Source organism: Eurosta solidaginis, chromosome 2 (genome assembly GCF_040869045.1).
Source record: "Eurosta solidaginis isolate ZX-2024a chromosome 2, ASM4086904v1, whole genome shotgun sequence".
NCBI lineage: Eukaryota > Metazoa > Arthropoda > Insecta > Diptera > Tephritidae > Eurosta > Eurosta solidaginis.
In genome coordinates this window covers 73,806,257-73,818,591 of record NC_090320.1, presented here as the reverse complement: position 1 = coordinate 73,818,591, position 12,335 = coordinate 73,806,257, and the positions used below count along the sequence as shown (strand labels likewise).

Here is a 12,335-nt window from a genome sequence, read left to right as displayed (position 1 = left end):
GAATTAGACTTGGCAGTGACCAGGCAAGAGATTTACAAGATGCTTAGCCAGCGACGGTGGAAAAAGAATGCAGAGTCTATGCATTGTTATGTCTTATCAATGCAGGCAAGTGCTAAAAGAGCAACCATCTCAGAGCAGGAGGTGGTTGATTTTATTATCGACGGAATTGGGAATAGTGTTCCAAACGCTCACCTGCTCCTTTCGGCAAGAAACATCGAAGAGCTAAAACAAATTATTAGCCGATATCAAAACAAGTACTTCGCTACAAAGGTAGAGCAGAAGTCACCGACGACAGTAAGGCAGAAACCCGAACAAAAAACACTATGCTACAACTGCTCTCAAAGCGGGCATATAAAACCCAATTGCCCATACCCGTTGCGGCCGGAAGGGTCATGTTTCCGTTGTTGGCGGATGGGCCATGACCATCGGGCTTGTCCTAATCCCAGGAAGGTTTTGAAGAAGAAAGAGAACGTGGCTGCAGTGGAGACTATGATGCCGGACGAGGATGATGCAGAGACCGTAGGAGAGTACAATTACGTAAGACTAGAGTTTATATTATTTAGTGAATTAGTTTCTAATGTTGCTTTCTCCCTTTTTGACACCGGTAGCCCGGTTAGTTTCATACGAATATCTAACGTCCCAAAACAACTTCTTAGGAAAAAAAAGCACGGGAACCATTACTACATATAGAGGTATAGGCGGAAAGCCGTTAAAAATATTTGAAATAATCAAATGTAAATTTTTTTTAAAAACAAAGTAAACATTCTTGAATTAAAAGTACGTGCCGATAATTGTATGTCTTTGCCAGTTCTTTTGGGACGAGATTTCTTGAAACTATTTAACATAATATAAGCTGCTATAGATGGAAAATTTTTGAAAACCATTCGCAACGACAAGATGTATTTAAATAAGTCTCTAGAGACTGTAAGTGCTCTTAAGGCTGATGGAATTATCGCTGACTCGAGATTGATATACCAAAACGCCGCGACAGTGCCGTAAATTACCGACGTGAATCTGTCACTCCTAGCGCCGCTGAAGTTCCCGACATTTTTTGCATTGATACAAGTATAAATAAATATTGCCTGGATATTGATCCGAAATTGCCTAGAAACCACATCTCAGACATGAATAAGCTATTAAAGTTGAACCCTTTATGTATGAAATGAAGATACACTTGACGACTGATGTGCCGTTTCATTGCCCTCCACGGCGCCTTTCCTATTTAAATCGAGGTGACGTACAATCCATAGTAGACGAATGCCTCTGCAATCGTGCTAGTACGGAAGAAAAATGGGAAAATTCGTATGTGTATTGACTATAGGGCCCTGAATAAAATAACCGTCCGAGATAACTACCCTCTACCATTGATTGACGACTGCATTGAATTCGTAGAAAGTAAAGAGATATTTTCTATTCTAGATTTAAAGAGCGGGTTTCATCAAGTACAGATGTCACCCGAATCAATTCCGTACACTTCTTTCGTAACACCTAACAGTCAGTATGAGTACCTTAAAATGCCGTTTGGTTTGAGGAACGCTCCTGCCGTATTCCAGCGCTTTATTAATAATATATTTCGCGATTTGATCGAGGAAAAACAGATAATTATATATATGGATGATATTGTAGTAGCAACGAGGGGTTAGAAGAACTCCACTGCGATGCTAGTTCTATAGGATTCGGCGCAGTGTTGTTACAGCGACAGGGTGATAACAAATTTCACCCCATTTCATATTTCTCAAAAACTACCTCCAGTGCCGAGTCCAAATATCATAGTTTTGAGCTTGAAACATTAGCAATCATATACGCTTTAAGAAGGTTCATAACTTATCTTGAAGGTATACCATTTAAAATAATCACTGATTGTAGCTCCTTGGCTATGACCCTCGAGAGAAAACAGTTGAATTCCCAAATCGCGAGGTGGGCCTTGGAGCTAGAAAATTACAACTATACCATTCAGCATAGGAAGGGTACATCTATGGCGCATATAGATGCGCTGAGTAGAGTGCAGATTGCACATATCATTAATACCGAAGAGGTTGAATTCCAAGTGCAAATTGCCCAAGAGCGTGACGAAACAATCAGTTATCTACGGAGTCGTCTTGAGAACGAGGAGGTCCCAGATCTCAATCTAATAAATGGTTTTGTTTATAGATTGAAGTCGGACGGTAAAAAACTGCTATATGTGCCCGGTGAAATGGAATCAAACATTATTAGGCTAAAAGGCCAATTAATGGTGACTTATAACCATAAAGCCATAACCAGAAAAACAGCTGATCGAACGTACCTTATGGAAATCAATGTAATCGATTAATGGTGCCACACCATAACGCTAACGCCATAACCATACCATAGCCAACCAGTTGGTTTTTGGTTTCTCGCCATATCCATAACCTAACCATATTTGAGTTGGTGAATTTAATAACTTTTTGTAGATTTTATTCATTGTTTTGGATACGTTATGACTAACAGACTTATTTTTTTTTGGAATATATTTAAATTTTTTGCGTTTTCTTCATTTTTATAAAATTCTCACGATTTTTAGGTTAAGGCACCATTAATCGATCACATTGGAGATGGGTATGAATATGGGTATGGTTACGACTATGGTGTTAGGGTTAAGGAAGCTTAATTTGGCCTTAACGCATGAAAAATAGGACACCAGTCAGTTGACAAAACTGTCAACAAACTAAGTCTGTATTATTGGTTTCCAAAAATGAGAATGAAAGTGGACAAATTTATCAGAAATTGCCTGAAATGCTTGATGTACGCTACACCTCCACGCATTAGAGAAAGGAATTTTCATGCTATTCCATTGCCGTTCGATACTCTTCATATCGATCATTTTGGTCCTCTGCCGTCTCTTAACACAAAGCGTAAACATATTCTAGTAGTAGTCGACTCATTCACCAAGTTTGTGAAACTTTACCCAACCAATTCTACCAGTACCCGTGAAGTTACCTCTGCTCTAGAAAAATATTTTAATTATTACAGCCGCCCGAGACGAATTATAAGTGATAGAGGAACATGTTTTACATCTATGGGGTTTAGCAGTTTCCTCTCTAAGCGAAATATTGACCACGTTAAAGTGGCGGTCGCCTCCCCTCAAGCGAACGGCAAAGTCCAGCGTGTGAATAGGGTCCTAAAGGCGATGTTAGGAAAACTGACTGACCCGATAAACCATGCTGACTGGTGCTTGAAATTGCTTGAAGTGGAGTATGCCATGAACAGCTCTGTTAGAGGCGTTGGTTCCACATTACAATTAAAGAGATGGTTGGTGTCATGTGGGGACACATTGCAAGCGGGGCATACATTTTGTATGTCGGGGTTGATTCTGGATAGGTAAGAGTTTAACCTGTTACAGTATCCAGAACGAAGTTGAGCAAGAGTGACAAGCGTTTCCCTGGGGAGTATGCGTTCCTCTTCTGCAAGTTTTGGGTATTGTTCTTTGAGCACTGCATTCACCGGGCAATTCCTGGCATAAAGATCCGACGCCTGTTTATGGAGTTCACTGAGGACCTGCTTGTGTTTTTTGGCTTCATACGGCTGAATTCTCAGGTGCCGTATTTCCTCATAATGCTTAAGGAGATGACTCCTTAAGCCCCTGGGATGCCCAGGTTTCGGGTATTCAACAGGAGCTGTTTTTTTAGCATCTCATTTCTCTCCCTGATGGGGAGTATTCTCGCCTCATTATGTAGATGGTGTTCTGTAGCTTCTTCCAGTGAGTAGTTTTTAGGCTTGGCGACCATATAGGGGACGCGTAGCATGCAATCGGCTGGCCAATTGCTTTGTAAGTGGTCAGTCGAGACTAGCATCACCACATGAACACAAATCTGGTCTTTCACACTAGAATTTTGGAAGATCCCCGCCATGTAGCATTGAGGGCCCGACATGAAGAAACACCCTAAACAATGTCTTTGAGTGCACCCTTAATTATATCAATTTATTTTTCACTTATTAGATAATGATATTCAGCGCACACAATCTCAAAGAAAATGCTTCAAAACTGTTTTGACGCGTATACTAGCCGTATTGGGCTTACTGCTGGTGGTGATAATGATGGCTTTAATCTATTACGCAATAGCATTAGATAGAATAGGTAAGTTGAATAAGACCAATGAATTTTATATTCATTTAACTATAAACTTTGCCTAGAAAAACTTCATAAACTTAAAATTTTGAGTTCGCAACACGAGAAAGAGCAAAACGGGAAACTTGACTCGCATTCGAATCATATCTCGTCAAATATAGAGCTTGGGACAGCCACTGGATGGTTTTGAAAACGATCAAGAAGTGAGGCCTGCGGATAGACAATTAACAACTGCGAAGGACCTGGAAACAGAGTTTACAAGTGAAACAGCACAGAAGTCTAAAACTACAATCGATGATAAGCCCGAAAAAATTAGCTTGATAATCGATGGTCAGCATGACGATGCAAAACCAGAAATGAAGCTCAAGAGCACAACTGAAACAGTTTTAGTGAAGGAGTTAACAACGAAAATTGCAGAAGAAATAACTTGGATACTGGACGAAAATGACAACGAAGATGAACTCGTGACCGAAGCAACACCAAAACCAACAAAACAACCAACAGAGGACAAACCTGATAGAATAAGTTGGATTATATATGGACACGATGATAGCGAAGACAAAGCTGCAGCAACTCAAAAAACTAGTGCTACATCTACGCAAGATATCTTCCAAGAACTGGAACTAGTCACAGAAAGAGTTGATGTGGATGAAGATAAATTACGTAAACTGAAATATGATACAATAGCAGGAGAGGGAGCGCCAGCTGCAAGTGTACTGGCAGATTTCGAGCGCATTGAGCACACAACAATAGATTCAGAGATACAGTCCACTCACACTTTGGTTATGAATCGTACGGTGACACTAAGTAATTTTACAAGTGTTACAATCACATATGGAGGAGATTGCGCTACAACACCTCCACAGCCTACAGCTTCACAATTGGATGAGTTAAATGAACAATCAGTTTTGCAGGGAAGAAGCTCAAAACATCCTCCGGATAGTCCAACGAGTTTAGAAAATATGCTTGAAAGCGCTGAGCGGCAACTCCAACCTAAGACCAACAAAGATGTAAGCGCCACCTTAGATACAAAAAATACGAGCGTACCAAGCGCGTATGATCCACAAATTTGGGAGGAACTACTTCGTAAAAGTTCGCTAGTGCAACAAGATGAGCTAATTGATACCTTTGATGCAGCAGATGTACAGGCAATGATGAAGAATGGCGCAAAACTAAATTCGGCGAATACTGACTCTTCTCAGGGTGAGTTAGTTTTTTTTTGTACACAAAACCCGCATTGGGTATGCGAATAGTTCATAATTTCCATTTCAGATATGCAGTTTATGTCACTCTGTGAGCAGGTAGCTAAACGCTTACGCAACAGAGGCAGTTATAGAAACTCAACAAATGTAACACCTCCACCGAGTTCTCATTTTACAAGCCGCGGTCCTGGTGGATTTCCGGTGACTGGTGAAACAATGAAGGGAGTCGGCATAGAACATATAGGCCCCCACGCCAATGTGTAGGATATTTCAAAAGTAGAAAACGATGCAAATTAGAGAAGAATCGTGGCCTAAATATCCTCGCATGTATATCGCCACATGTAAATATTTATTTGTTTTTACATATTCGTGATTTTAGGGCTGCCGATATATTTGAGGCTGCTAAAACTTATAAGTTTTTTATAATTTTTGCAGTAATCAAGGTAACATGGCCAATGTGTTTTCCAAGAATGCCTCACCACAAAAGCAACAACAACAATTCTTTTGTACCTACATGCAAAATAATGCAAATAGCAATAAAATGTCATCCGCCTCAGGGATGGGTAGTGGAGGTGGTGCCATGAATGCCATGAGTTTTTCCAATACAACTTTAAAATGCGTACCAGCGCACAAAATCTGTCAACTGACATCATTTATGCCTCATACACAAGTATTTACCATCATTTGGGCCATGCGGATCACTATGTGTGTGAGTCGCCTGAAGAGATCGGCTGCTATAGCGGCAAGGAATGTATACGGAAAAGTTCGTGGTGTGATAATTTGGTTGATTGTCATGATGGCAGTGACGAATCGGCTTGTCGTTGTATCGATCGTCTCACCAGCAATCGTATATGTGATGGCTATGCGGATTTTCCAATGGGCGAAGATGAATGAGGCTGTTTTGGCTGTACGGATGCATCTTATTCCTGTTATGATGGTCCTGAGGAGTACGCTCGGTTCCATCGATCCACAGTATCGATGTGTTATAGTGCGATTGAGAAATGTGATGATATTATGAACTGTTTGAATGGACGTGATGAGCTTGAGGGCAATATAATTGTGAAAGATGTAAAGGATCATATGGTAAGTATTGTAGACATAAGAGCTCCCAAAGTACACTTCGCGTACCACACACACGTTTTTGCTTGCACTTTCAGTCACATGCCGTTTCCAGCTCAAGTGGTTTCCTCTGTCACAACTATCGTGGTGATTGGTATCCTGTTTTCAATAATGCTAAAAAATGGGCGTATGAAGCTTGTGTTAATGAAGCAGATCAAAGTACAAAGCCAATAGTTTCGTTTCTTGAGATTACATTAACGGGTCCTTTCATTGAACCCACCATCGTGGGTCAAGCTCATTTTCCGGAGCGTACCGGATCTGTATCCGGCAAAGGACCATCACATCGATAACACTCCCAAAAGCCTCCGGGGAGTAACCTTATCGCTACAAAAACAATAACAACAACAACCAAGGGAGCTACGAGTCACCGGGCGTATCCGTTTATTGTGCAGAACGTCATTTCCTCTATTTGATCCGCCAACATATCACCCCTGCTGTCCGCCTGAAGATTGGAATGCAAAAGATCGTGATGGGCATTGCAATCGCCTAAGATAATGCGATTATCGCCAGTGAGTAGTACTCTGATATCAGCGCGGTATCCACTGGGGCAAGGGGTGACAGGAGGGTTGTAGATGTTGATGATTTCTAGGTTTACATCGCCTTACCAGACAGATAAGCCGTGGCGTTCTAAGACACTGTCCCTGCGGCTGATGTCGGGATCAAATATATGATATTGCACCGAGTGGTGTATGATCAACGCGAGACCGCCTCCATTTCCGCTCTCGCGATCTTTTCTGTGGTGCAAAAGGTGGTAGGGACTAAGAGCCACAAAAGATTTACAAAAGTTACGAGGACGTCTGGTTTTGGGATCTAGCCCAAGACAACCTGTCCGATGCAACCATCCCTTGCACGTGACACACTGACAAGAGTGTGACCGTCCTAAAAAGATTCTTTTCCGGCAAACGCAGCAAAACCATTTCTCAGGACCAGGGTCAGGTGAAGGACCCGGATTGGGTTCGATACCATCAAGCAGCAGGAGAGTATGGCGCAGTCCCGCTGCAAGGGTATACTGGGAGGATGACAATTTGTGGGACGTGAGTGGCTCCGGTACTTGAACAGGCTGCCTTGTAATGCGTTCTAATGTGGAACAAACGCCTCCAACAACCATCTCACTATGGTCCACCCCTATTGAAACTGCAACTTTCCTTGGACACTCGTTAGAGGATATTGATAACAATTTGTGATCGGTCGCACCTATTGTGTGGGGCGAACTACTGCTACAAAAACAACACCAACTTCTTGAATATCATTGTGGATTCATTCAAAATAAGTCACTGCACATGTTTTCATTAGGTTAAATATAATCAGCTAATTTTATATTACAGAGATGACAAGGATAAAAAAGATGAAAGTGATTCCGACGGTGGGGATCCAGGAAAGAAGAAATTGCAAAGCAAATTGGACGGCGCTATTGAAAAACCGCATGTAAAATGGTCAGATGTAGCTGACAGAAAACAAAATTTTTGGTACAAATGCAAGGTGTTGGCAATGATACGGATGCATTCCTGTATTGGATGCTACCAATATATCATGGGTATTGGATTCATCTATACGACGACGTTTCGAAAAGCGCATCTACATTCCATTGCCAGACGCCCATGCACGACTGGTAATGTTTAAAATAAATCTGGGAAATACTACAAATATGCTGACTGAGCCTGATCCTAAAGAGTTGGCAACGAAATCAGATGGGTGCGTATATAAATGTTAATTAATGATTAGAGTGAATGTGGTTAAAAATTTTACATTCAACATTATAGTTACTCCGGCGCTGATATATCGATTGTTGTACGTGATGCGCATATGGTCCGGTTGCAAGGATCTGCTGGGTGATGAGACGCAACAAATTAAATGGGGTTACACTGAAATTACAGCGCTTGGCCGAGAAAAAACACTAGTCGCTCCGCCCTAGTGCTGGCGCCAAACAGAAAAAAGGCAGAGAAGCATTCATCACACTGTGCGTATGATGCAAAGTCAGAAACTGCTGTTGTAACTGTGCTTCCGCAGGACCGTGCCTTCTCTACTTTATGATGAATGTCAATTCCCACCAATGGCTATTGCGGCGCGCGATTGACCAACAAGACGACGGCGCAGTATAGATAAAGAACGTTTGACTGCCGCAGCGAGAGCTTAAACAATTTTTGTTTGAACATAAAAAAGGATTATGCATTTTTTACTGGTTTAGTGTAGGCTGTTGCGGCGACGTTTGAAGTGTGAAATTTATTAAAATTTTAATTTGATAGTAAGTTTAAACCAAAAAAACGCTTAAGCTTTGCAAGCATTTAATTATTATGAATATAATATAATGTAATATAACAATTTTTTGCTATGTACAGTGCTGGCCACTTAGACGACGCTGCAACAATATAGCTCAAAGCAATTAATATATTTTTTATGTTGTTATTAAAGTACTTATTTCTTTTTTATATCAACCAATTAAGCGAGTTTATGTTATTATTAAAGTACTTGCTTCTTTTTTATATGAACTGTATTAATTTAAGTTACAATTTCATGTACATATATAATAAAGTATGTCGTGGTACGATTGCTGTCGGAATTAGATTTGAAACCAATCAATACTCCTGCTAAGGTTTGCAGAATTATTGCTTGAATGATTGGATTTAGAACAATAATAAGTCTGACTCAATTAATAGTCGTACATTTTTAAGTTCCTCAATTACGACAGCAATCTGATTCCACGACACCTTTGAATATTTTTGATCTGAATTTCTACTAAGCTTTAAGTTGTAGATTATTCAAATAATTGGAGTCTTTTCTAAAGCTTAATATTATTTTTTTGCTCGCTTAGAAGAGATTTCAATTGGAAAACAAAAACCAATTAAGCGAGTTTATTTATTATTAAAGTTCTTCTTTTTTATATGAACTGTATTAATATAAGTTCCAATTTCATGTACATATATAATAATATTGAAAATGATAAATATTGAAAATTCAATTTTTTTGGTTCATATTTTATTCATATCGCTGCTCCAGGTAAAGTAAATCTGCAGGTAAAATTCACGTTATATGGCGGTTATATAAATGGTTAAACCGCAGTAAAATTGATTGTCAAATGACTCGAAAATGAAGAGTGAAATGACCGCCATTTGACGAGCATTGTGACGTGTGTGAGCAGCACAGTACTATGCTCCCATCCTATAGGTGGGAGCGGAATGCACGATCACATTAATAGGAACGAAACGGAAAATTTGGTCACAAAACCTAATCCGCCCATGTAAAAGTGAATATGAATATAACCGCTGGGAAAAGTCACAATGACCGTAAAATGACTAGTCATATGACGTGGAGCGTTTTTGCATGGTACCTCCGTCTTCCCAGCAAAAATCTAGTGACCAAAGATGGCGACCAACAACAAAATATCCCACATTGTTCCACAATTGTTAGTATGGCAGAATAAGATGGCCTAATTGAAATGCCCGATACATATATGCTTGCCTTTTCTTACATGCTATGTACCCTCAAATACGTCACAAAAATTTTCTGCAAATCCGCCATTTGTTATTTTCAGCTTGAAACGCAACAGCAGAGTAAAAAAAATTTATTTACAAATAATTTCGGATATAATAAAAACTAAATTTAAATTAAGTGTTGTGTGCGCTACGGTATTTGCATTTATATTTTCCACAAAGGAACCAAAATCAAGTGAGTTTTAATGGATGTAGGTTATTGCATTTTTGGTAACATCTGCGTACAGTGAATAATTCAATTCGTGCATGCAATTTCTTTTGTGATTGTGGAAAAGATGTTGTGGAGAAAATGTTTCAATTTATGTTGTCTTTTAATGCATGTTTATTGGAAAGCCAAGAAAAAATAGTCGCTCAGCATCAGGTAGGGTAATGGTTTTTGTATATAAATGAACATTGCGAAAAATGTGACTATCGCTGCTTTGATGAAGGTGGTCGTTGCGAATATTTTTCCCTATGGTAATAGTCCAGTTGAGGGGTCGACTTCTAATACGCTACCAAAAATAACGAGAGGGGTGTCAGAAGACGCGTATTAATTAATCGAGAACAATAATCCGAAGGCGGAAAGTAAAAATTTTATCTCTGTCCGGAGATATTTGCAGTTGAAGTTGGTGATTTTCATGTGGTTGTTGTTGTGTTCGTGCCCACAAAAAAACCGGTCGTGGCATGGCGTAGCCCAGGGTTATTTTTTATAAACGCGGCCGAAGGCCGCCAACGCAGAAAGGTGTTTTGCGCAAAAATACTACGGATTCCACCCCCTGTTACGGAGGTACCCGTGGGTCAATCAAGGTGGTGATTGCAATATTTCTAAGAATTCCAAAAAAGGAATTAAGTTTAAAACCACCAAAAAGTCCCATCGTGATTTCGTCGACCACATTTCACATGTTGATCCTATCGACGGGGTAGTTTTAATCGATCCCGAAAAAAGATCGCAAGGTGTTTGGACAAGTACTTGTCGCTTTCAGATATGGACGTGAGGATTTGGACGTGCTTGGTCTGACATTTCGTAAAGACTTGTATTTAGCGCATGAGCAAATATATCTGCCACAACAAACTGAACGTTTGAAGTTCCTCTTTATTGTCCAGTTTCTGTGTCACTACAACCCGCGCCTGGCGATACGGGTAAATCTTGTGGCGTTGACTATGAGTTAAAAGCTTTTGTTGGTAAGTATAATTAACAGTAACCAATAGCTACATTGTAAAAAAAATAATGCACAAGTATATTAAAAAAAATACTATTTGGAGCCTGAGAATCAGATTCACTTGAGCAAATCATAAGAGTGGTATTCGTGTAACATTTTCATTGTTATATTAATGATATAGAGAAGCGCCAATACGAATGTAAGTGGTTTCAAACCACTGGTAGGCAATTCACCAATTTAACTGTCAAAAAAATGTTAAATTGTTCATTTTATGTAAAAAAAATTTGAAAGTTGCAATTGAAGTTCTGATAGCTCGGAAATTTCAATTGAAGTTCAAATAATTACAATTGAAGTTCACAATTTTCAATAGAAGTTCAGTAAATTATAATTGAAGCTCAGGATTTTCAACTGCAGTTCAGCAAATTACAACTGAAGTTCAGAAAATAACAATTTAAGTTCAATTATAATTTTCTGAACTACAAACAGAAATTCTGAACTTCAATTTTAATTTTCTGAACTACAAATTGAAATTCTGAGCTTGAATTTAATTTTCTGAACTTGAATTGAAATTTTTGAACTTCAATTGTAACTTTCGAACCCCAATTGCAGCTTTCTGAACTAAAATAAAAAAGTTATAGCATTAAAATTGGCGAATTACAAGTCAACTTACCCAAATTGTGAATTGCCTACTCACGATTTGATGGTTTACTGCAACAAATAGTTCTGTTAGTTCTTTTCTTTTGTTTTCTATATCATTAATTAATTTATTTAAGTTTCCCTTAACTTTGTATGCATACAATCGCATACAATCGCATACAATAAAATTTGTATTTATGGGTCACCAACAAGACTGAAAAACTATTCCTTAAGACTTATAGTTAATAATTTACAACTATTATAAATAATGTAATATATTGTAAAAATGTTTAATAAAAGAAATGTTAATAGATTTGAATTAAAGAAATATTTTATTTATATAGCAGTATAATCCAAGTAAAAAAACGGTCATAACACTAGTCAAAAGACGGTCATATTAACGTAAAAATACTCGTAAAGTTACAGGTATATAACTCAAAAAATGATGGCCAGAACGTGAATGTAAGAACAGTACAGCACTATAGTTTGTTTACTTTTCGATAACCTAAAACCGTATATGTGTGAGCAGTATGGACAATCACATAAATAGGTACGACGGAATGGACTGGTCACAAATGTTACTGCTGCCCTGTACAAATGCTACTTAGCGATTTACGTGTTCCATCGACACAGCTGTTAGTCATTTTCCTAGTCAATTTACGGG

General features: G+C 38.9%; 1 protein-coding gene across 1 annotated transcript; it reads left to right on the top strand.

Annotated features, from left to right (window-relative positions):
• Positions 1 to 500: 500 nt before the first annotated feature.
• LOC137242203 (serine protease nudel-like) lies at positions 501 to 6,575 on the top strand. The gene is made up of 6 exons (XM_067769576.1): positions 501 to 537; positions 3,959 to 4,096; positions 4,153 to 5,290; positions 5,360 to 5,630; positions 5,725 to 6,372; positions 6,447 to 6,575. Exons 3-4 carry the CDS (start codon positions 4,444 to 4,446, stop codon positions 5,551 to 5,553), a joined length of 1,041 nt encoding a protein of 346 aa, XP_067625677.1. The 5' UTR covers positions 501 to 537; positions 3,959 to 4,096; positions 4,153 to 4,443; the 3' UTR covers positions 5,554 to 5,630; positions 5,725 to 6,372; positions 6,447 to 6,575.
• Positions 6,576 to 12,335: the final 5,760 nt, after the last annotated feature.

Excerpts from the sequence above, each read along its gene's own strand:
- LOC137242203 (XM_067769576.1), top strand. The coding sequence starts at position 4,444 with ATGAAGCTCAAGAGCACAACTGAAACAGTTTTAGTGAAGGAGTTAACA. Across the intron at positions 5,291-5,359 it reads GAATACTGACTCTTCTCAGG|ATATGCAGTTTATGTCACTC; the intron begins GTGAGTTAGTTT and ends TTTCCATTTCAG.